Source organism: Lepidothrix coronata, unplaced genomic scaffold, assembly GCF_001604755.1.
Source record: "Lepidothrix coronata isolate B3197 unplaced genomic scaffold, Lepidothrix_coronata-1.0 Scaffold87, whole genome shotgun sequence".
In the NCBI taxonomy this organism is placed as follows: domain Eukaryota; kingdom Metazoa; phylum Chordata; class Aves; order Passeriformes; family Pipridae; genus Lepidothrix; species Lepidothrix coronata.
Genome location: NW_016690267.1, coordinates 2,346,468 through 2,372,338, shown reverse-complemented (window position 1 = coordinate 2,372,338; position 25,871 = coordinate 2,346,468). Strand labels below are relative to the sequence as shown.

Below are 25,871 nucleotides of genomic sequence, written 5' to 3'. Positions count from 1 at the left end.
ATTGAACCAGGCAATATAGATAGTAATTTCTAATCTAGAAGTAATCAAATAATGGCTGTGTTGTCTGTCTGACCCTGCCAGTTGTGTTGAAACAAATAACAGCTATTTGAAAACCCTCTTTTGGTGACTCCTTGAATGAGCTTCCACCAGACTGCTTAGTCTTGTGTGTACATCCACTTGGCTACAAGTGGTTCCTCTTCCCCCTATAGACAGAATTCCCAGCAGGCAGCTCCTTGCCCCAGAAGGGTGACTGTGTCCCTACAGGTGTGTGCACAAAAGGATTGATGCCCTCAGTGCAGGCCTGGAACCTTCCTGAAGTTGGGATCTTTCTTACCCAGACCTGTCTCCTGCCTTCTACACATCCTGCCATAAGGAGAGCAGAGTCATCTTTACTGACAGTTATTTAATGGTCTACAAATTGGAAAATGTTGAAGCATCCACTGATGCTCCCAGGAGCTAACAATACTGTTCTTTCTGATGATATTTGTTGTCTTCTGTTATCACTTTTCTGTTTCTCTCCAGATATTGTAATTGAGAGTGATTGTTTTGTCAAGTTTCTTGACAGCATCAAAAAACATCCCCTTTTAATTTTCTCTTTCCTTTTTCTACATTGCTCTATTTCTGTACCATCTGCTGAAGAATTTTTGCCTGTCATGTATCACTAACCACTGTTTTTCTCCATTACAAAAAATCTTTGTGCCCTTCATTTAAATACTCTCTCTGACTTAGTCACTGCTTCCTCTTGTTTTTTTAACTTACTCTGTTTTATTTATTCTGAAAGAATACTGGCAGTAAAAGACAAGCAAACATTCTTGCTCTCTCCGTTTGGATGAAAACTCATTGCTTTTAGATATCTTACAGATGCTCCTTTAGCTGGAGAAGTCTGAAATTATTAGTAAATTATCAACAGAACACAGCTTCTAAATATGTACAGTATTAACCATTACCCACAAGAAAGACAGAAAAGAGACAGAGAAAGGCTCTTGGGAAGGCTGAGGAATGCCAAGTTGCTTTTCCAGGGAGAGTGGTTTATTTCACCTGGAAAAATTAAAGCCCCAGCTCCATCATCCTCTTCCACTGAGCACAAAAGTGTGGTGCTGATAAAACAACAATCCAGCTCTCCTTCCCGTGGCATCCTGACCATTATTCCCATCCCTCCCTCTGCACCAGTTGTAGCCCTTTTGGGGCTCCAAGGTGAACCTGATCTGGTTGAAAATTAACCACAGTTTTGCAGGGGGAGTTTTCAGCCAGGGCAGATCAGCAGGCCAGCTGCTGTGTGGGGTGGTGGCACAGAGACTGCACCTCAAACTGGCTGGGTGGAACACTCAGAAAAGAAGTCTCTGAAAATATTAGAGGAAAACAGAGAGGACACAGCAGCTTGAGGTGTCCTCTCCTCGTGGGCAGGAGCAGTGAAGGGGAGATGGAGTCCCAGGTCCCCTAAAGTACTGAGGATCATTGTGACCTTTTCTGTCTTTCCTCTCCCACTCTTTGTAGACTTTTTAGACTGTAAATTTCTGATGTGTTTGCAGCATTGCCTGGTGTAATGGAGCCCCAGGCTCAGAGCCTTTGGCAGTGGTGGAGCACTGTGGAAGATGCAGGGATGGGCAGCTAAAATGAAGAGGATTGCAGGAATAAAAGAGCCTTCAGTCAGGAGAGGGGCAGCGGAGCGGGAGCACGATCAAAGTTTACAAACCATCAAGGCCTCAGATCCAGTAAATGCAGAACTGCTGCTCGGGAAATCCCTCGATAGCAGAGCGAGGGACCACTCGCTGGAGCTGGTGGAACATCAGATAAAAGCAGAGATGAAAGCAAATTCTTCTCTGTGTAGTGGCTACACAACTTCTCAAACTCATACCACAGGAAGCTGTGGAGCCAGAGAGCTCAGAGGGGATTAGAGAAACACATGAAAAGGTCCACAAGCAAATACTGAAGAAACAGGAAGGATGAAGCCTCTCATGTCCCTGTACATCACTTAAGGATGATGCTATGGGAATGGACTGCAGAAAGTGCCCAAGCTTGCATTTTCTCCTTAAATAGCATCCTTTACTGCCATTCTTGGAGAAGGATTACTGCACCCACCAGAGGTCTGGGAATATCTTAGGTTCCCTTAAAAGAATATTGAAACTTCTTATAAATATCAGTGTTGGTTTGGGTATTCCACAAGTTCTACTGCTGATTACAAGGTAATAATTAGATTAAACTCTGACTAAAGGAAGGAATATTTTCTCCCATTCTGTTTTCTTTTTGTACTTAGACTGAGCATCAAATACTCACTACTAAGCCAGTAAACCACACTTTGAGTACCCAAAGCTTCCTTGGTTGCCTTTAGATTGTGCTGATCATTGTCCCCAGTTTATCAGATTAAACAAGATTACAGGGTTGCACTGTAGACACAGAAACAACAATTTGCTCACTATATATTGTTCTGTTAATCATCCACTCTAAGAAATGACAGTTTTCCATTTATGTTTCTCTCATAGTTAATTCAGATCTTTCCTCTGGTTAGATTTCTTTCAGCTGGTGTGCAGATAGTTAAAATACCATGATAAGATCTATAGTTTACATGACATATTCATTTACAAACAGAATACATAAAGAAGAATAAAACAAAATATTAAAATAATTACTGTGAGGCTTTTTGTTGAGCTGGATTATGCGTGTGAATTAATGTTCTACTATTCTCTTACCATCTGTATTTAAAATAGATGTGGCATAATCTTCCACACTAGAGAGATAATCAGTATAGTTAGTCTGACACACCTTCCATTCAATGGGCATTTGTGCCTCTGATTTTATAAGTTCTCTACACTTTTTGGGGAGATTTAACTCATCACATCTTAGTAGCTAGTTGCAGGGTCAAGCAACATGGTAAGGATTGAATAGATAAAAATGCAGTATTTAATAGCATGCCTCAGTCAAAGAATTAATTAGTTTCAGTATATTATTCCCAATAACACTGGTACTCCATTAGTAATTCTACAAGTTGATTTTTGTTTGTAAGAACACATGATCATGTATATATATACAATATATATATTGTATACACCTTTGTATATATTGTCAAAATAGATGCAGTAGCAAAACCTTATGAAAAAGAAGAAACAGACCATAGGAAGTTAGTCATAATTTTTAAAGCTCAAGCACATGGTGATTTCTACACTTGTAGATACTTTTTGTCAAGAAAACAAATTTCAGACTCTTCTGGTTCCAAATGATTTTTTTAAAGTGATGATCTAAAGTAATTTGGCAATGTTTGCGTTGCACCAGGTAAATGCCCTGTTCAGTATAATAGAGGAAAAGCTTTAGAAAGTGTCTCTTAATTTAACAACAAAAAAAGAGTTTTATGGTTGGCTGAACTAACAGACTTTTGGCCAAAAGTCACACAGATCAGTCACCTGCATGAGCATCAACCTCAAACATGGCTAAGCCAAAATGAGGGGAAGTGATTTCGGTTTAGAGTCATCTGTCACCAATTCACTGCTCAGTTCTATTCCAACAGAGCATTTTTAACTGGATGGCAGACATTTAAACTATACAATCTAAATCTGTTCTAATATTCGTGTCATCTGCCCTTTAAAAGTTCTTGGCTATTTGAAACCAGAAGCTGGAACAGGTCACCTTTTGGCAGGAGTAAAGAACAGAACAAACAAAGGTGTTTTCATTCAGCTCTCTCTTGGCCTTTCTTAAAAATGGAGTATTGTGGGCTGGTGTCTATTTAAACAAAAAACAGTGACTTTAATCTCTGTCCCTCACCAACCTGTCTCTGCTTTATTTTTAATGGCAATAGTGTGAAACATCTGTAATTAGAAAAGGATTATTGCATACAAATCCTGTAAAGCTCTTTCAACACCCTGTCCCAGCACTGTGACCAGTTGTCCTCTATTGCCTGTTACAGAGGGACTGGAAACATCAGCACAGGAATGGTTTGCAGTTCCCTGTGTAAGTCAGAATAAACTCTCTTTTAATATCGATTTACTGTTACTCTCACTTGTTTTTAAGGAGGAATTATATCTTTCTTCCCACTATTCTTTTTTTTCCTGCTGCTGGATACTGATGGCATCAGCATTAGCATGTACAAAGTCCACTATTAATATCGTACTCGTTAGGCAGAAGTCATTAATTATTGTTACTGTAAAATGTAAGGAGCAGAGGCTTGGATTCAGAGCAAAAAGGGTGGCTAAGTGCTACTTGCAATGCCAGCCACAGGGATAACTGGAAGAGAATGCTGGTTGTGTCAGCTTGGGAAGAGCTCCCCAAATGTAGTGTCGCACAGAGATGTGCAACAAGGGTGTGCTCAGGGGGTCATCTGAGACTGCAAACGACTGGTCAGCAGAAAGGGAAGAAAATCTACCTTGGGAAGATGGGATTTGGACTAAACCTCTCATGTCAAGTTTCCAAAGCTGAAATAGAATCTTCCAATAAATTCAGGGATCACCCCAAGTTCATATGAAAGACTGTGATACGGTTGCTTTCGGTTCAAAGCAGATCTGAATCCCACTACAAAGTACCAGTCCTGGGTGCTACAATTCAATGGATCCAGAGGTGTTCTGATCAGACAACAAAAAGTTCTGCATGTTGGAATGCAGAATAAGAGGAATGGCTTGAGGCCACATTTGACTAGCCAGACACATTTTTATTTATTTTATATTTATATTACTATTTTATGTTCATTTCTTTTTGTTGAAGCTAGGGGAGTAGCACTCCAGTTCTTTGATGGTACAGAGGTAATTATGCTTCGATTCTTTCCATCTGAAAGGTTCTTCTCTGGCCAATGGAAGCTTGAATCTGCACAGCACTGTGAAAAGGAAACTAGATGGGGAGAAGGATTATGTCTTCGATAAGAGACTGAGATACAGCGTGAGACAAAACGAAAGTAACTGCCGGTTCAGGGACATTGTGGTCCGAAAAGAAGAGGGTTTCACACATATTTTGCTGTCAAGTCAGACTTCAGAGAACAATGCACTGACCCCAGAGGTAAGTGTGCAGCCCTAAAAGCCAAAGAAAGCCACCCTAAAGTGTGGGTTATCTTGGAAACACTGCACTTGAACTCGATTTTAGGTGCTTTCTTCCCTAATTGATGATCTTAGAAAAACAAATGCAGAGTTCAGACATATCTACGTTTGTCACACTTGGTATTCCTATTACAAAGAATGCAATGGAAATTAAATTTTAATTCACATGTCTGAAAACGAAAATTAAAAGTAAAGAATGGCAGAATCAATATCTCCAGCGTGGAGTTGTGTGAAGCAGCTTTTCACATGTTGAAATTACTGATATTTCCTATCCTTAGGAGAAATCTGGTCTTTTCCATTTCACTAATTGAAATAGTGCTCCAGTTGTTGCATACAGAGAATTTCAGGCCATATCCTGAGACAGTCATTCTAAATTCTGCCTTGATCCCTAATTACTTTTTCTCTGAATTGCTGTAGGAGTCCTTATTGATGGAATCTTAACCAACTAGGGGCTCAGTCCTCAGCTAAACTGCATAAAGTCTTATAACATATAAAAGATATTAAAGAATTCCCTTCTTCCAAACATTATACACTTAAGGTCAGACTCAGACTTGTAGATTGTACTCTCCCAGTACACACATGGATCACTGGAAGGGCTGAGCAGCTTTTCCTTTCATTCCCTGTGATCCCAGAGTAGTGAGCCATGGTGCCCTGGTGTGCCATCCCCACGGCAGAAGAAAGGGGGTGTCCATAAATGCCTGTGTCAGGATGTATGTCCTGGAGAGAAGGGAACATGCCTGAGTCCTGTTCCCCATGGGCAGTAATGAGTATAGGAGGTATCAGTATGAGCACCTGAGGGAAGAGCAGTTTGTAGCTCTGAGGAATCATTTTATTCAATCAGAAACTGATGGGTCCTAAATTTGACTGACCTTCCCAAAGGCACACATCCAAATGGACATTCATTTATTTAACTATTTAGTATCATTCAGTAATACACTGAATGATATTAAATAATTAAAACTGATGGTACATGCATTTATCACTCCTAGTTCTTAAACTAAGTAATATTTAGAAGGACTATCTTGGTCATTATCACAGAACACCAAACACTTGCTTTTAATACTAATTCCTTAAAATGCATTAGATGGCATCAAATCCATCATTCCATCCCTGTCTTAATTACCACTAATTGACACTGCAGGGCCTGAAAAAGTATGAAATCAAGGGCTGTGTTCAGGCTGACCAGACATACCTTTACGTTGCTGGCTGTGCTGTTCCACATCAGCAGTGCTCAAATGCTCTAACCAGGGGATTAATTCAGGCTCTTCAGATCTGCCAAACCAATCCATTTCATCCTTTGAAAGTTTTCAATATGCTGGGAACTCACCTGTGTGGAAGAATAAATGATAAGCATGTAACAGTCCTGTCCCTGCATCACGGCGTGGACTATTTCTAGACCCTTTATTGAAGCTCACTTGAAAACCAAGAAATGCATTTTAGGGAACTACATTACTGGCCAGGAGCTGGATGGGCAGGAATTAATCAAGGAGTCCTCCACATGGAGATTGCCTGTTTAAACCCCATCCAGGCCCAGAGCAATCCCAGGCTCTTGCCCTCGGAAGGCTCGTGGCTACAAACATGAAAAGGCTCCTCTGGCCTCAGTCCAGGCTGCTGCCCGGGATCATTCACACCACAAAATCCAGCAGCTCCAGGACTGGCAACTCCATAGCCTTGCTGGCAACTACAGCAAAAATCCAAGGAACTGAAAGCAGGAATGTGTTGATGCCCTGTCCCTGCAGTTTGTCACCCACAGCCACAGGTGGGACAAACTGACAGAGTGTTTTAGGGGGGTTGAGAACATTTTCGGGTTTGATGCCTTTTCTCACCAGTGAATAAAAAGTGCAAACACACAATTCCTACAAAATGAAGAAAGTGTGTCTCATTTTGGGTAAAGAAATGCAAACTTCCAGCTTTGTTGGACAGTCAGTAAATTATGTTTGCCAAATAGCAAATGAATTATTTACTCAGAGCAGCTCTACTTGATGTGGTTAAACAGTGCTCTGGTTATTCTTATCTATGTTAAGAAAAAAAGAAAAGGTGTGCACTGCAAACAATCATTTCAAAATTAAACTGATACAAAATCCCTCTCACTCCTCACCAGCCCTTGTGCTTTATCATAATCTTCAGGTGAAGTTTAATAGTTGTGTTCAACCATTGGCCTTTGTTATTTATGCCAATTTAATTAAAATAACAAAGAAATTTTTTTTTAAAAAAAAAAAAAGGAAAAAAAATGAAAGCCTAGAGAAGTCTACCTGAATCCCTTCATCCCATGTTTTTGGTAACCCCATTTGTGCAGGTGATTTTAACATGAAATGTGCCAGTGCTCCTTCCAGCAGCTTTTGCACTGATTGAAGTTGGCTCAGTGCCACTCTAGTAATTGAGTTTTTTCTACCAAAAATGTTCAGGGCACTATAGAAATTCTTTCTTATTTTTTTACAAGACCTTATAAAACTTCCAAGGCAGTGTCATGAAACGGCACAGCTTGTTTTTATTTCAGTAGCTTAGACTTTCTACTTTTAAAATTCATTTTGAAAATCCATTTTTAAAATACATATGTGAAATGTCTCATCATTATAAATTCCACGAGGGCATTTTCTCTCCTGGGTCTTCTGCTGCTTCTGATGTTTGTTCTCCAATGCTGTTGCTGCTGTTTTAACTCAGCACATCTCGAGGATCCAAATTCTGTTTCAGACTAAACGGACCCATCTGCTGGTTTTCCTTAACACCATTAACAGAGCTGGGAGTTAATATTCCCCTGAATTCAAAGCAAAACATTCCCTAAACAGGCAGTGTTCCCATTGCAGGCTGACAGAACTACCTCAAGTACCTTCTCAGACACAAGAAGCAGGTTTCACATTTCCAGCCATGGGAATTCAAGAGTTTGAAGTTGTACCAGGTGTATTTTGGAGCATTGCTTTGCCCTCACTTTTTCCTTACTTATAAGTTTTCCTAACTGGAAAATAATAAATAAAAGAGGCAGGTAGAAGTTTATTGTTATCTGTGGTTTTCTGTCTCACAAGAACAAATTGTGGGTTTGGACCCTGCAGCTTTAGAGGTGCCCAAGTCCCTGAGGTACCAAAGAGAAAGGACTGGGAATCTGCACAGTCAGTAACACAAAGTGTATTTATGTAAAAAGGCACAAGTGTGGGAGGTTCTAAAAACAACTGAATGGCTTTAAAACTTGGTTTTACTGTAATATTTACAGAGTATTTACCTTAAAGAATATCACAGTGAGTCCTTAGAGGTTCAGAGAAGTTAACTTTTTCAACTAATAACTCCTGTTTATGTGAACAAGAGACTTCTGTTCAAGATACTTTGTGTAATTACAGTGATAAATTCCCAGCTCTTTGATTTTCCCAGTGTAAGCAAAGGGCACCAAATGCCTTTTGAAATTTCCTACAACCAGTGAAAGGCATTAAAATAAGCTCTTAGAAGTTTAATGAAGTTTTTAACCGTTTTATGTTTATTTTGCAATATAAGGTGTCCTGTTCAAGAACTAAGCAGTTTATTTTCTTGACAGGATTAAAAATATAAGCAACTGCTGAGAAGGTGATAATTTTATTATATATTTGGGTTTCAATAAAACAGTAAGTGAAGCACTAGGCCTGGTCTAAATTTATAATCCATCCAATTATCATAACCTAAATAACTGGCCCATAATGCTCTGTAAATACTTCCTCAGAAATTTTCATCAAATGCATTCAAATAGAAATACTGTCCCCAGAACTGAATATTACCTAAAAGACCATAAAAAAGCTAATTAATAAAAGCATGGAACTGGAATACTGCTAAGGAGCTCTGGAAATAGTAGTATTAGATCTGGTCCACTAGAGAAAATAAAATTTAATTGGACAAATGCAACAGTTATACCAAAATGGAGAAAGGTTTAAGGACTACGGAAGAGAGAAAAAAGTATGGAATCTGACAAAGAAATGGAACTAAAGACACGTTGTATCTCTGTATTTGACAATAAATCCACCACTGCATTAAACAGAAATCTGTGCATAAAAAAAATTTGTAGAGAGCAGTTCTGGACTAAAATGATATTTACTTTACAATACTGCAGTTTAATACCCAGTTCTGCAACCCTGCAGACAAATGAGCTTTTTTGTTGTTATTTTATTGTAAGTGGCTTTTGTGTAATCATAGAAACATCTGTAGGGAAATACTCCCAGCAGAGAATCCCTGAGGAAAGCCGTGGTGCCAGGGCTGCTGGACCCAGGCTGAGTGACAAGGTGACCAGGGAATTTTGGCACAACCAAAGGAATCATGGCATGGACCACGAGTGAGAACTGACTTGGCTAGCACTGCTGGATTCCACTGAGCCTCCCAGCACCTCGGCATGATAAAGTTAATGATAAACTTACAGCTTTTTATAAAAACACATACTTTTTGGAGCCTGAAAATACCGATACGATAATGGGTTCCTGGTTTCTTCTGCTACAAACCAGTGGAGCAGTGGAACTAAATTTCCCCTCCTGCTCCAAAGTACTGCCCAAAGCCTTCCCATTTTCAGCCATATCTGAGAAATGGATTCCCACTAATGGACTTCGAATGTCACTCACTCCATAACACTGAAAAACCAGCATACTTCTATCACTGTGGGTTAAGCTCTGCTCCAAAGTTTGGATGGCTTTCAGATGGCTTTAGCCATCTAAAAAATCAGAGAGAAAAAAGAGGCAGGTTTGTAATGGTAATTAATGATGTGTGTGGAGGGGGAACACACATGCAAATACCACTGGAGGAAGGGCAACAGCAAAGAAATTTGCTGAATGGAGTGTCATGGCAGTATTTAATGTATGGGAAAATGTCTGACAGGTATTCCCTGATATCATTTATACATCCATCCTAGATTTGAGAACTTTTAAAATAAATTAAGAGGGCAATCTTGCATTCATGTGGAGCTAGGAAAATGAAAATACATCATCTTTTTTATTTTAACATCTACCACCTTCTGAAGTGTTAGGGGTTTTTTCCCTTTGTTTCCCCATTTTTTGTGCAGTGTTGCTGTGTTTCTCCCAGCTGAGGGCTGAGACTCCCACAACGAACAGTGCTCCTAAAATCGCTGGTGACATTTTTGTACCTGCATAAGAATTTCAAATACACTTCCAAATTCTGCTGCTTTTAATTACTTCACTTCCACCCACTGTCACACACTCGCTATTACAGGCATTCTGAAGTGCACTTGTAGAAGTGAGGCATCTAAAAGTTCACCAGCTGCTCCCTCATGGCCCAGGCCCAGTAACACTCATTTTTACACAAACCCGTAGGGAAAGCAGCACAATCCAGGAGATTTCTAATAAAAGCCTACCTAGAATGGCATCAACAAAACAAAGGTGTTTAGGGACATTTCTTAAACAAGGTACTTCAGAGAGCTGAAGAATCCTGGGAATCAGAAAGGAGTGAACAGAAATCATCACAGGCTAAAAATCTTGGTTTTCTCTCGCATGGAACCTCTATTTAGATTTCCAACCACATTTAGCTTTCTCTTACCTAAATTTACAGCAACAGCAAAAAAGAAAAATTTGACTCAACAGGACCCACTCTGTAGGAAATATTCTGACACATGGGTGTGATTAACAGAGGAGGTGTCACACAATGAAATCTTGGCCCTGGCAGTGAGGAGCAACTCACTGAAGAGAAGAGGGGGCTGAAGGGAGTCCCAGCTCACAAACCACACTCAGTTGGGACCAAACAAGAAGTTACCCACCAGGAGTTGATGAAATAATATTTCCTTCTAAAAACCATTAGAAAACAATTCTCTGCTCAGGTGAAAGGCCATTTTTCTACAATACCAGCAGCTCAATTCTATACAGATTTTGATTCTGTTTGATTTATGGTGCAATTAATAACTTGATTCGGTTCTAAAACAGAGTCAAAATGTCTCTTTCAAGGGACTTTTTTGCTTGAACTTTTGTAGACTGTAACAGTGTCACTGACCACAGAAAAATGAATAATATATTTGTTATGTTGATGTATATGATGTCCTCTTGTCCTGCTTTGCTCTGATTGAAGTCACGTAAACCAAAGGAGTCGTAGAACTGAAAAGGGGTTTCTAGATTTTGCTGACAACATGTTGAGGGGACTGACAAGGCTATTGCTGTGATAACCATGTTCCTGAGGATGCAGTGATGTACACTGAATGTACCCAGTGAAAAGAAAAAAGTGGTATTTGAAGTTATTAAATTGCAATCAAATAGCATAAGCAGGCTAGAATTTCCCCTCCAACAAAGAACAGCCAAGTCCCAAAAACTCTTTGAGCGCCAACAAAGCCAAACTGCCAAACAGAAAATACTTTGCAAACTTTCCGTGTTATCACTCTGAGTCTATTAAAATGATATATAATTGATGTAAGTATTAACAGTGCCCAAACTTTTAAGTCTCTCAAAATCAATAAGGCTTGTACAAGTAGGGGGATGATATTGCCACGGCATGCATGTCGAATTGTTTGCTTTTCTTTATCCACAGATCATGAAGGAAGTTCGGAGAGCATTGTGCAATGCATCAGCTGATGACAGTAAACTCTTACTTCTCAGCGCAGTGGGAAGTGTTTTCTGTAGTGGCCTAGATTACTCATATTTAATTGGCAGGTTATCCAATGACAGAAGAAAGGAAAGCACTAGGATTGCAGAAGCTATAAGGTGACCCAAGCTTACCTATGATCTCTAAATTATGAAATGCAGTGTGTGATTATAAAGATATTTATCAGGTCCAAAAATGTTGTATATTGAAGTGTTGATTGCATTCTAATTACAGTCCTGCAAATTTGTTTAGTAAGAAGAAACTTGGACCTTTCCTTATTAGAAAAGAAAGCACATTTATTCCAGTGCTTATATCCATAGGGATTTATTTTATTCAAATTCTCTGTATTTAATATTTCAATCATTTCTCCAAATTCAAATACAACTTTGTTGTTGTTTTTCCAAATTTGCTATTGACTCATTTAATGTTCTAAAGTGGTTCCTGAAAGGCAGATACTTTACTTGTTTTAATGTTCATCATTTTAAATGAATTTCAATCCAAATGGGAATCCATGGTTTACTCATACTCTGTTGAAATAGCAGTCTGCCACTGTATTTCAGAACCTTATTAAAAGGGTCTCCACTCTTTTTCTTAAAATTTAAATTACTTCATATATATGCAAATGTAGTTTTATTTTTGTAACTAAAATGTGACTTTCCTCATATATATCACATTACCTTAATAGAAACCCAGAGTTTATGACATGCAGTCTGCAAATCAATCTGCACAACACATCACCAAATATTCCATTATCCACAAGGTAGATCTTCCAGTATAAATCAACGTTATTCCACTAAGGCCAATAGTATTTCACGTACCAGGAGAGGGTTTGGTCCCTTTTTTTATCCCCATTTCCTACAATATTCTTTTGAGAACTTTAAAACTTTATGTGGCAATTCTACGAAGGAATATTAAAGAATTTGTTTTACAACAGATCTCTATTTTGGATATATTCGTATAACGTTATATATATATATAAACATAATAATAACATAACATATTAACCACCAGTTATCTTGGTTGCAACTACTGCAGATCAGTTTGGATTCTTGGCTTAAGTATTTTGAAATTCTCAAAGCAGTAATTATTTTGAAAGAATTTTAAATGTTCTTCTTAAATGTAATCAATTATGATGCATTTTTAAGACCCTAGATATGCTTGAATATTATGTGGTGATACTTTAAAAAAGAGAAGCCCTTTGGAGAACACATCCTGATTTTATTTTTTAAAGTGAGGGGGTTTTAACAATGCAGAACAAAAACAAAAGTGAGGGAGAAAATCACTAATTCTTGTTTGAAAACACAGGCACACTTAAGAGTCTCCCAGAAGACACAAATATTATTTTTGTAAACACTGTGTAGTTAGGTATTGTTATATATGTTTACATTTCTCTGCACACAACTAATACACGGGTATACTTATCAATTCAACATTTAAATGAGTCTAAGCCAGGCTGTGATCCTCAGTTTTCCCACTCTTGGACTCCCAGAACACTCCTGAAATACTGGTACAATGTTCTGCTCCCCGTCAAGAATGTCGGCTTCGGGCCCACTGAAAAGAGATTTTTATTGTACTTCTGGAAACAATGCCCTACGTTTTCCATTTAGCACTCTCTGTGCTTTCTGTGAACAAAGGACTCAACTCATGGAAAATACACTGTAATAAGAGAAGAGAAAAATGTCCATGGCTTTGCCAGTGGTTTGGATGTCCCGAAACACACCAAGAGATCTCTGCCTCCAGTGCTTTACAGCGAGTTAGAGTTGTGTCAGAATGGAACTGAAATCTCAATTACCACGTGTTTCCACTCTCCAAAGTGTGGCTCTCACACACCAATCCCAAGTTCCCAAGCTGAAGTTTAAATCCCTATCCCAGGAGCGGTCCATTCATTCCTCCCCTGTCCTCACCCCTCGCCGTCGGGGTTCACAGCCCACGGACCTGTGGCCCTGCAGCTCCTCCCAGGCACTGCTCACACATCCCTCAGCCTGAGCTGCCACATCCACACGTGTGTCCTGGAGCAGGGAAAAGCCAGCCAGCCAGGCCTGCAGAGCCCTGGCATCGACAGGCTCACTGGAAGGCATTCCCAGCTCCCATCATCAGCTGGGCACCGATACCCGGGACACAACGTTCTGGGGGTGCTCAGAGGAAAACAGACAAGGACAACTTGGCTCACTCAGCTTCTTTATGGCCCTGGACGTATTTAGGAGCCCTGACCTGCAGCAGAGCCCTGCAAAGAACAGATGTGTCTGAGCATCCCAAATTGTATTCCATGGTCAACTTCCCGGATATCCTCTGGCAAAACCGAAAGCCTTCTGCATGTGACACTTTTTCCTGTCTTTCAGCCTCTGACTCTACTCTGCAAGAACATCTACCATTTTAAATCCTTTTCAAAGACTGCTTTGAATTAAAACAAGGATCTTGTAGCCCAGAAACTCCAAGAGTGAACTTACGGATTGGAAACATGGAATCGTGCCGGGTTCAGGGTACAGCGACAACTCACTGGAACAAGTAACGTACCAAACAGGGACACAGATCACTGGGGTGCTGTCACTGCAGCTTCTCTAGACCAAATGCAGGCATTTGCTCCCCTCATAATCTCCCAGAATTGCAGCCTTCCACTCCATCCTGTCGGTGGCATGTTCCATACCCATGCATTGTACCCCCTCTGTGCTCCCCACCCTTCCCTCATGACAGACGCTCGTTGTGCCTTCTCAGTGTCCTGTTCCACTCTCCCCCCATCTCCAGGTCCTCCCTTCCTTGCTCACTCATGTGAAGTTTTCCTTCAGCCCTTGCCCTACATTAATATGTTCTGCTTTGTTCTTCCTCCCCATTATCTGTTTCCTCTCCATATCCCTAACTGCTTTTCCATATTCACTTCCAGTCCCATTTATCACCGTGATTCCTGCTTTTCTCCATAACACTGTTTTTATCTGCCTCCACTTGGTCCTCAGATCTACTGCCACCATTTATCCTTAGTGTGCTTTCTTTTTACCTGTCATTCATCACATCCCTGTTCCCAGTCCTGCTTGGAAGGCTTACTTGCTTAACTACTGAGGTTCTCAAAATTCTGGAATTAATGAGGTGCAGTGATCCACAGTCATTACTCAACCATAAACAACGGAAGAAATAATGAGATAAGGGAACAGCATTGTTTCTGCAACAAAAATGAGCCACAACTCTCCTTATCCCTGCTCTCCTTTAGAAAGAAATGGTCTTGAACAGACAAAACCAATGTTCCGTGTTTCCCTCTCTTTGTCTTGACACTGATCTCCTGGTTTATTACTCACTGTGTGAACAGAGCTGCATCAATCAATTCTCTATTTTTCCATGGTCAAAAATTAACTCTTTACTAGACAGCCTGAAAACCAGAACGCATTCATTGAAAATATAACTCTGGGTCGCCTCAGACTCTTTGTTCTCATTTAAAATTCAGCCCAGTCCCCACATGGGCTCTCCAGCCTGCAAAGCCCACCTGTTCTCAGGTACACAATTCTGGCTCTGTTTGACCTCAGTGGGAGACCTGCAACTCATCCAAGGGCACATTTTACAAAGTGTTCTTTCCTAAAACGTCTCAGCAAAGATGCACTCTGGATCTAATAAATACCCAGTGCAGGAACAGAATCTCCTCTTTTGGTTGGAATTTGATTTATACAGGTCTCTTTTCCAAAGTAACTGAGCATCTCGTTTGCCTCCATATACCTGCTGTGCACTGAGCTGCTGGAGCCCATAATTTGCCCACAATTACACTCATGATTTTCCCTAATTGCTGTAAAGGCTGTTCCATTCAACAGATGCCTTTCCACAGTTGCTGGTAGGTAACTTATTTAAAGTTACCTCATTGCACAGAATTTAACATATTCAAGTTCGTTCATCCAGATGAATCCAATGACATTTACTTCCCCATTATTTCTCATCCTTCACATTTACTGGTGTGGGCAGGCAAAGGCATCTCCTTTGTTATGGCTTTGCTGAAGACATTTGCAGTGAAGACACAACAGATCACTTGCCTAATCCCTTCCCTATTCAAGCATTTCTCTACTCTGGCTCCCCTTTGCTTCTCTTGTTCTTGCTTCTGGTGTGCCATAAACATTCACTGTCTCCCAATCCATTGCTGGGACTTGCAGGAACCTTTGACACAGGATCATGAGAGAACTTCTCAAAAAAAAATAAATATCCAGCAATCCACCTGTCTTCCACAGTTTCCTGTCTTCCACATTTCACCATCAGCCAAAGCTGTGGAGCAAGCCAAGCCACCAGCCACTGAGGAGCAAACCAAGAAGCGCCGTGTGTACAAACTCCTGAGTTACTGGTCCAGAAGGAAAACTAAACCCAACCAAACCTTTCTGCAAAAAGTACAACAGTCAGGGCAGTCCACTTCATCAGTTCATATACAACATACACCAAACTATGCAAATCCCAGGTACTCAGAAAGATTAAATAGCAAACTAGAAAGTATCTTGCAATTGTGACCTCATAAAACTGGGCCATGGCATTTAGTGTGTTCATCTGTGGTTCTAATTTGTTTTCAGATTAAGTACTTTAAACTTGGGTATTTATCTAAGTGTTAACTTCTGAATTCAAGATCTCTCTTTTATTTTTTTTTTTATTTTAGGGATTTTGTAAAAGCTTTTATTCAGTTTAAGAAGCCAATTGTGGTTGCTATCAACGGCCCTGCTCTTGGGTTAGGAGCCTCTATTTTACCACTCTGTGATATCGTTTGGGCAAGTGAGAAGGCTTGGTTTCAGACACCATATGCAACAATCCGACTCACTCCAGCTGGCTGCTCATCATACACATTCCCACAAATTCTGGGTGTTGCACTGGTAAGGTTTTCCACCTCGAATTGCTGAAGAACCTTTCATAAACTCCTGTTCTTCTTTCTCTCTTTGAAAAGTAAACCAGAAAACCACTGTTTTCTCTTAATTGTTGTGAATGGAAATGAAATCTGTGAAAAGTTCATCTAACCCCTACCAATTTTCATACCACAAAGTGACCTCAGAATCCAATATACTACATGTGATGTAGACAAGAAAGATTGGGCACAGGTTGAAAAAATGAAGATTGTCGACGTCACGGTAGAAAAGTGAAGAAATACATTAGCAGAATAATCTTTCAGAGTCATTGCCTTGTGTTGTGTTAGGATTGGGCAGTAACACAGCCAGAGACTGCTCTCTGCTCTCTAAAGATAACCCATAATGATTCCAGTAAAACTGCTTTACAGATTTACTGTTCATGCCAGCACAGTTCTCTTAAATGAAACCCATGCTGTGCTCTGGCCACCTGCACACCCCTTAAATAGCTACTGAAACTCCTTCTAAAGTATTTTGCAGTATGGAAAGATAGGGGGAGAACATTTGTAAATTTGATTGTAAAAATAGCAGGCAAGTATGAAAAAAAAATGGAAAGGAATTATAACCCAATCTTTTGGTTTCACAGGCAAATGAAATGTTGTTCTGTGGGAGAAAGCTGACAGCACAGGAAGCCTGCAGCAGAGGACTGGTGTCACAAGTGTTCTGGCCAACAACTTTTAGCCAAGAAGTGATGCTACGGGTGAAAGAAATGGCATCCTGCAGTGCAGTGGTAAGAAATCCAACCCCTCTGTGATTAAATGACATTTCACAGAGGTAAGGTGTGCTCCCAAGGCTCACGTGGTGGGCCCTCAGTTTCCACAACCATACCTATGAAAGAAAGGTACCATCAAGAAACCTGGAGAGGGATCAGGGGGCTCGTGGGGTTTCTCATTTCTCAGGGGCAGAGAGGGTTTTTCCTTACCCCATGTTTACATTTATTCAGTAGGAGTGGAACCTCCTTACCCCAGATTTTGAAGGTGGAGGAGTCTGAAACTACACAACTGTCCAGGGAAATCTCCGTAGGCCCTGTAAGAGAATAGATTTGCCTTTCCCACTGTCCTGGCCTGCCCTGTTTCAGCTGAGTCTGCCTTCTTTTCTGCACCTGCACAGTTCCTGCTGCAGCCCGTCCTCCCCAGCTCACCAGAAGGGTAGGATAGTGCCAGCTGAGCTCTGCTGTGAAGGAGAGGTGAGATCCAGACAAGAGGGGTTTGAACACAGTCTGCTCACAGTGTACTATAACTTTCCTTTTGTGTACGCAAAAAATTGCAAGAAAATCCTTTCCTATTTTTACATCCTAGGTTTTTTTTCCCTTCAGGCAGATACACTACTATTCTGGGCATATCCTTGTTTAAAAAACATGCAGTGAAGGAAGCGATACTGCCTGCAATAAAACTGCACTAATTAAAGTGCAAATTGTTACAGTTTCTTGTTATATTTCCTATGCCTGAAAGTGTCTTAACATCCCTCAGTTTCATTTAAAAGATCTGTTGTAAAAGGAGGTAGAGACACAGGAGATTTTTAATTAAATGAAGTGTAGATTAGATCTCACAGAAGACATTGAGAATGAAACTCTGGAAATGTAGCACAAGTTGATTTGATGATGCTGATATAAAGTGTATTATTTGAGTTGGGAAGACCTCTGGGCCTTACTGTGAATTTTTCCTTACTTTCTTCACTGCTCTTGGCTGTCAGTGAAAAAAGAAAGCCCAGTGCTAAGTTGTGGACAAAGATAAGAGTTAAACCTGTCCAAGACTAGATTTACTCTCAGATCCTAAATGCAAATCAGGCTGAAGTCACAAATACAATTAACAGGATGAGCTCATCCAAGTTCACTGGGGATACTTGTTCACAAACAGATCAAAAAATACACAGGTCCCCCCTTGATTTGCTGTTAACACCATTTACTTGGGTTAAAGAGAAACACTACTTTGGAATAGCAGTGCTGTAACCTAGAACAGAACTGAGGGTTTTGACAAAGCTGAGTGAAGAGTACCATAAAACACTGTATTAGTTTACATTAGATCTTCTGTCCTCCAAAAATCAGTACTGTAGGAATTACTAGTGGGTTTGTCTGACTAGTTGAATTGCTTGTGAGATACATACTGGTGGTGTATATTTGAGAACAAATCTTAAAGGAATCAATCTGGATGTGCTTAAAAACGGGTCTGGGAAAAATGAGCTGAACTATGGGAGCAACCACAGACCTGCTGTTTGTGCCTTTCAGAACTTGCAGGAATTAATAAGGCTTTGTGATTGGGCTTTCCTTTGTAAAAACCTTGGGGTTTTGTTGTATCTGCCAAGGAAATTTAACTCCAGAACACAGTCAGAGGGTGCTTGTTTTGCCCAATGCCATCTTTTATAAAACATTTCACTTTTATAAAAATATAAGCAAATAGACTTAAAAAGGGATTTGCAGTAAGGGACCTTTCTTATTAATTTCTGGTTTGACAAGGAAATAATACATGAGGAAAAATTGTTAAACGTGATGGACATCCACCTTTGGGTTTCCAACCCGTTTAACAAACCCCACAGGCCACCTTTCCAGCAAGCAGCCAGTATATCATGGCTCACATTTTCATTTCAGCAGGAGGGAGTTCTGCTCCTTCTAGTGCTTCATGGCAGACCTTCAATAAACTAAGGTACTTCAGAATCCCTCATTCCTTTAAAAACATTGGCACTAACCCATCACCCTCAGACATCCTTAATTCTTAAAGATGCCGACTGTCAGCAAGGGGAGTTGTGGCTATAAATCAGATCTAATTTCTGTGCCCAAAGGAGTTACTTAGATGGTAAAGCAGAGCCAGTAGTGTAAGAATGCTGGTCAGGCCATTATCCATAAAAATTTTTCAGATTCAAAATAAAACACTGAGTCGTGTTTTGGCTTTAGGTGTTGGAAGAGTCCAAATGCCTCGTGCGGAGCTTCCTGAAATCCGGACTTGAAGATGTGAACGAGAAAGAGTGTCAGATGTTAAAACAGCTGTGGAGTTCTTCCAAAGGACTGGATTCATTATTCAGCTACTTGCAGGACAAAATTTATGAAGTGTGATGTCTTGGCCTAACTCAAAGAGTTGTGAACAGAGTCCACCCTGACGTGTTTGAGAGGCAGAGGCGATGCTTCCCTGAGGAATTTGTGACAGTGTATCCCAGTCCCTGTGCTGGTGTGGGTTTCCTTGTGAGCTACAGCTGCCGTAGCTGGTTTGATTTTGTGTAACCAGGGAGGTGTTCAGTGCACATAATCTCTGCAGAGGCTGCATCTTTCCCATTGCTCATCCAGACACAACTATACATTCCATGTGCTCAGAAGCACCACTGGAGCCCAGTAAGGCTCACCCACCTGGAAGGGTTTATTTTGTCTGTCCTTCTTAACTTATTCTTGCTGTTGCCACACACCTGGGCTGACACAGAGGGCTCAGGCTAAAATCTTGGGTCACCACGATCTCCTGTAGACCCAAACACCATATTTTAGAAATATGTTAATTATTTTTTTGAAAAGTTCTAACAGTATAATGGAAAAAATCTGATAATTTATATGTATAATATGTAAAGTTAGTTTACAAAAACTACTAGGGTTTTTTTTCTTTGATGAATTTATTTAACTTATTTATTTTGTGTTCATATTCAGCTGTTTATTGATCACAGATCTTATTTTCATACTTCCCTTGACTGAATTAACGGCATCACATGAGAATGCAAACACATTTTTAGCAGCAAACTGAGTAGAAAAATAAAGAATATATAGAAACCCCACAGAATGCTGTGGGCAGTAAACGAAACAGCCACGTGCGTGCTCCTCTATGTGTAAAGTTGTACAAAAAAAATGTATGAAACAGATTCATTTGCCAGGGTTAAGAGAAAAAAAGTGGATTCTGAAGCAGTGAGTCCCCCTTAAGTCTCTCTTCACTTTCTGCCTTCTTGAGGAGCACTGAAGGGCTCACCAACAAGATGCTTTATTTAAGTTTACTGTTCCTGTTATCCGGTGGCAGTAACAGGGTGAGTGGTGCCGCTCCATGGCATCGTACTGTTTTTCAGGTTTCAACATCCCTTTTGGTCTGAAGTCTAAAAGCAAATCCTTATGAGCCTTAGTCTAGCTGCCTGATTCCTCAGGTGTGAGATAATTTCTGCTCTGGAGGCCTTTGGGTGTGGGCCAGCAGTTTATACAAGGTGCTAGGCATTGACCCGAGCGGAGGGAGAGGTTTGGTTTTGCTTCCCCCAGCTCTCCACATCTGGCCACCCACCCCCACCTGGCACAACTTACGGCTCTCCATAAAAGCAGTCCCCGGGAAACGAGGAAAATCCAATCTGCTCTTTTAGAATGTGATCCCAGTACTGTTCAGTGACACTGACTGACTTCTGAACACTGGATCTCTCTCCGTTCTTTCCCGCTAGGGAGGCAGTTCCTGTGGGAAGGACACGAGCCTGCTCTGAGACTTCACCTGCCATTTTACTACGCCCAAATTAAAACCTCTTGAAGCAGAAGCTTTGCACATTTGTTTGCTTTGTAATTTGTGCACTTGCTCCCCATCCTTGAGCTTGGTGACTTTTTATGGTTTAAACCTCTGCAAATGAGGCTGCTCAGCTTTTCTCCCTCTTAGTTATTTCCATGAAGAGTTTCAACAAAGCCTTTGTAAAGGTAACGAACAGGTGATTACAGTAAATAGGAGCCTTCAACACATTAATGTAACATTTCTTTTGCCACAAATAATTAGAAGTGCTGTTTCTATGGCCTAATTGTACCACTGAATTTTACCCTAAGGGCAGAGGTTCTCACGGAAATTCTTCACGAGAAAGACAGAATCTGGTTTCTAATTAGCCTGGTTTTAAATGTTTTTAAATAGAAGCTTATCAAAACAAGCAGCTTATTTTTAAATGGCTGAAAGAGAACTCTTTCAGTAACTGTTTGAAGTGAGAGATGCACCCCTTGTTTGATACCAACGCTGGCTTTTGGCCGTGCCCTGCCAGTTTGGATCCAGGCCGCGGGACCCCAGGGCAGGTGCCCGTGGGAGTCACCTGGAAAAGAGAGGGATCACCCAAGTGAAAACCACTCCCACCCCCGTGTTTGCACAATCAGGCCTCTGGCTCGGGACTCCAGAACACAAAGCAATGGAAAGTACCACAATTCCTCCATTTCCTTCCGTTCCTTTCTTCCCGCCCAGAGAGCCATAACTCCCAGTCACGTGTCGGCAGGACAGGAGGAGCTTGATTTCAATCCTGTGCTTAGGTTTTGTAGATAAATCCAGCAGGATTGCTCAGCAATGGGAAGGAACGAGGGCCGAGTGAGATTTGGGAACAGAGGAGAATCTTACGTTGTTCCACCTGTGAAACTGCACCATTTCATCTGAATTTTCAGATATCTGTATCTTAGCATTTTTTATGACGAAGGAATGGTTGAAATACATTTTCTATAATTATTTTTCCATTAAAGCAAGCGCTAACCATAGTTAACATTTTTAATTATTCATATCTATACAGTTACAATCTAGTTTTCATGGAATCTATTTTCCCTTCAAAAAAAGAGTAATAACAATGTCAAAAACTTCTTTTCCAGTATTTAAATATCAGAATCGGAATTTTCTCTTGTGTTTCTGTCCTTACTAGGTATTCAGATATCTAGATGTACTGTACATATTAGTCTGGGTACCTTTACTAATATTCACAGTATTTAAGATGAAAAATGCAATTTGTTGTTTAAGTATGTTATTTTATTCTTGTGTAAATTGTTTTGTACAATCTTTAAAAATCTACAGTTTTGCATTTGTAGATATTAAAGGTAAGCAATTTATTTTGTGTTGTCCTGCATGTATATTTTTGCTGTAGATAAGTGTTGCTTAGTTTACTATTTCAGTACATTTCTGTTTAAATAAATAAGCTTACAAACTTTAATACAGTATATATTTTCAGAATATAAACTTTTATATTTCTGTGGTAGGTTAGGGTATGCGTTTTAGGCAATCTTTTTCACTACTATGAACTGTTCTTTTAATCTATAATATAATGGTTTTGTGCCAATAGTTTTTAATTAGAATGAAATGCTCTTTTAATGTTAGGGATGAACAGACAATTTTGGTTGGGGTTTGTTTTATTTTGGTTTTTTGGGTATTTTTTTATTATTTTGCCAGCCTTTACAGTTTTAAATATAATTTATAAATGTATTGCATTTGTGAATAAGCCTTACCACTAGGTACAAGAAATCTTTAAAGCTGCATAATTGCTTATGTAGCACTAAGGACTTCCCCAAATAATTGCTGTAAGAAAGTTAGCAAATCAGAGTTACAGGGCCTTAAGTTTTTCTTGTGAAAAGGATAATACGGGTTGTTTCTCTTGAACAACAGAGGCAGATTGTCAGCATGGGCTTTGTTATATATAAACTGTGCATTTGTGCTCCCAACCATGGTAGTTTAATCTCAGGCTTTGTGTGGCTGGGTCTATAAAAGTCAAATCTGGCTAAAGCCAGCGCTCTTTAGGAGACACTAAAGAAGTTTACATAAGAGACTTATAGACAATCTTATCATAGTACATTTGGGTACTCGGTATCCTCGACGTGTTCTCTGTGTCTGCCCAATTAACCGTATGTTTTAAGCCATATTAAATCTCTTTACTGCTATTTTAAATACTACACTGAAAGTCATTCACTTAGAGCTTGCTTACTCACACACGGGATTTCGATTTTTAGCGAATAAAAATGTTTATGCCTTCCATAAAAAAAAAAAAACAAAGGACCAAAGAACTGCATTATTCTGACAAGGCATTAGTTCCTTCGCCGGTGAACTGGTTTGACATTTGTACTGAAAAATCAAAGAGTCTCTTTCTGCTACAAACACTGCATCCTCATCCATGTCAGGTGTAAGGGGGAAAGGAGTATCCACGGACCGATTGGGAAGGGAGTGATGTTCAGCTAGGATGGCATGTCTATTGGTAAGGCTTATTACCAAACCTCTGAGATGAAGCAAAGAACCAAAAATTCCACGAGTTATGTCAATGTAAATTTATTTTCAGAACTTGCACAAATAATTAATTGTAGAACTTTGCAAATTAGGCCCTTAAGTTATTTTGTCAGAATGCCATGGAACAGACTAAAACAGTTTCTAATATTTGTAACAATGAGTACATATTATAATATTATAAGGGTACAGGCACCCCTATATCACAGTGTTGTAAATATTTTCTGAAACTGGTACAGTACTGAGGGACTTGTATCTTCTGATATATCAAATATTGACTGTCTAGATCAAATTGTACACAATTTATTTGTTGATGGTCCTGTAACTAGTGTATGGACACATTTCTGGGTGCCTTAGAAGTTGTATTTTTCATGTGTGTTAATATGCAGTATTTATACATTGTGAGAAGCTGCTTTGAATAAAAACATTGAAACTTCATTTCAATGCAGTGATTTTCAGTTTTACATAATCAGAATGGATGTGGTGAGTGGTGGCCATTCTAGATGATAATGCTGTTCATGGGCTGTGCCTTTTCCAAGACAGCAGGAACAGTGGGCTTTTTAAAAGACAATTATTTTTCCAAAGGACAAAACCCCTAAAAGACACTGCAGTAAGAACTCTCTGAAGTCAATCATGGTCCATCTCATTTAGCATTTCTTGATCCAAATCCAAGAAAGCTCTGATCATATCCAAGAAGACCACCCAGAAGTGCCTTATAAATGCACTTCTAGGACACCTTCCCCATTCTCACTTCCACTGTTGGACATGTGCACATCACCTAAAGCACATCTGCCCACAACCAGCTGCTGAGGGCAGGATTTCGGCTGCAAAGGAGGGAATTTGCTGTTGAAGAGATATTTGCCAAGGGAGGCCAAGATTCAGCCCAGAAGCAGGGTGAAGGTGGATCACCCTCTGGCCCCTGTGCAGGGACACAGATGGGATTCCTGCCATGGGCCTCGTGTGTACCAGGGGATCCTTTGGCTGTAGCATCTGGGAGTGCTGTTTCCAACCACATCTCTCCCATGATTAGAAGGGTAACTGTAAATGGCTTCTGCCTGGGGCAGGGAGCCAATGTTTGCCAAACCACCTGCACAGCGAGGTCTGAGAAAATGACCTACACTTGATTCAAGGGACAACAGTTATGGTCTAGGAATTATGTTGGTTGGCTTTAAACTGAGAGACACTGTTAGTAAAAACCATGGTCTATGGTTTAGAGCTATTTAGAGCAGAGGATTGAGCAATTTAGTCTTGCTTCACTATCAACAAATCCAATTATTTATTACGGCGACTCTTGTCAGGAATTAACTTATCGTGGCTTCCACTGGACTGTGAGCAATGTGCACATGATGAACAGGGTGTGGCACCTTTCCTAACCCTTGTAGTGAGAACTTTGGGTCTTAACACAGATTGCCAACATGTGAGTTTCATTTGAAAGAACTCATTTTTAAAAGAAAGCAAAAATTCTTTAAAATTAAAAACTCTGTCCAAATATTTTGGGGGAGTCAAAGGTTTTGTAATGCCAGTCCTTGTTGCAGTAAATTAATACACAAACATATTACATGGAAGAGGAACCAACTAAGAACATATAAAGGCCTACAAATTTAAACAAACAAAAGGCCTGCCTAGGAATGGCATGTATAAATTGCAGGTATTAATCCCACTTAAGATATAAAAAGAACTCAAACAGGTCAAAGCTCCACATAAACTAAGACATGCCATTGAATCCTGTTGGAATAACAGAAACAATACTGCACATGGGAAGAACAAGGAGAGGTTCTGAGAGAAATGAACAGCAGATGAAAGCATGTGAGAGAACCAGAAGGACACCATTGCACAGACTGGGGGAGTTCAAAGCAAATCAAGTGTCAGAAGTTGGACTGGGGACAGTTTGGTTGTGAAGGAAAAAGTCAAGGTGAGATTCTGGATGAAACAGCAGGAATTCACCTCTTCTTGGTGTCTTGTTTCTCATGAAACCCCCTCAGAATTTAATCAAACATAATGCATCTCTGCTGCCTGATTTAACCCCAAAACTGATCTCCAGTCATAGCATGGAGATTTTCAGATTACAAAGAAAGCCAGACTAACAGCCCCCTCTAGAATTCAAACCACTTGAACTGTTCTAGCACCGTTTTGCTTTAATTTGTGCTCTTTCCTTGGCTTTACAAAATTTGCTCATTATAAATGTATAATAAAAACCAGAACTGTTAAAAACTGTTAAATTCCAATTATTAAGTCCATGTGGCTTCACACAATGATTTTCATCTGGGACTGTCGAAAGTTCTGTGGGACAAAGAAGAACTTTTCATTTTGAGAAAAGGAAACAGTTTATAAGTTAAACTGCATCACCTTTCCTCTAGCACTTCCAGACACTGGTGTCACTTGAACAAATCCAATGGATCTAAGTCAAAAGCCACCAGCACCAATGGAAATCCTCCTCCTGACTTCACCTGCTTCTAGATCAGCCCCTGTGACTGACAGATACCACAACAAAGTGCCTCACAGTAATAGTACAGGGAATATTTGTAGCCACCTCTTGAAGAGATAATGTGGCT

At 40.1% G+C, this 25,871-nt stretch overlaps 1 protein-coding gene and 1 long non-coding RNA gene across 5 annotated transcripts in view; one reads left to right on the top strand and one right to left on the bottom strand.

Moving 5' to 3' along the window:
• The window catches only part of CDYL2 (chromodomain Y-like 2), a 58,365-nt gene extending 34,608 nt beyond the window's left edge, over positions 1-23,757 (top strand). For both annotated transcript variants that reach the window (XM_017820992.1, XM_017820990.1), the window contains exons 3-7: positions 4,757-4,974; positions 11,481-11,653; positions 16,144-16,354; positions 16,968-17,111; positions 19,269-23,757. In XM_017820992.1, the coding sequence (XP_017676481.1) occupies positions 4,757-4,974; positions 11,481-11,653; positions 16,144-16,354; positions 16,968-17,111; positions 19,269-19,427 (905 nt within the window). In that variant the 3' untranslated portion in view covers positions 19,428-23,757. The remainder of the gene's footprint in view (positions 1-4,756; positions 4,975-11,480; positions 11,654-16,143; positions 16,355-16,967; positions 17,112-19,268) is intronic.
• LOC108500263 overlaps positions 1-25,871 on the bottom strand; it is a 79,271-nt gene that overhangs the window by 19,691 nt on the left and 33,709 nt on the right. For 2 of the 3 annotated variants that reach the window (XR_001875802.1, XR_001875803.1), the window contains exon 3: positions 6,205-6,339. This is a non-coding gene — a long non-coding RNA (uncharacterized LOC108500263). Of the gene's footprint in view, positions 1-4,708; positions 4,810-6,204; positions 6,340-25,871 lie in introns of those variants that run through there. The other variant, XR_001875804.1, reaches the window with a different exon arrangement.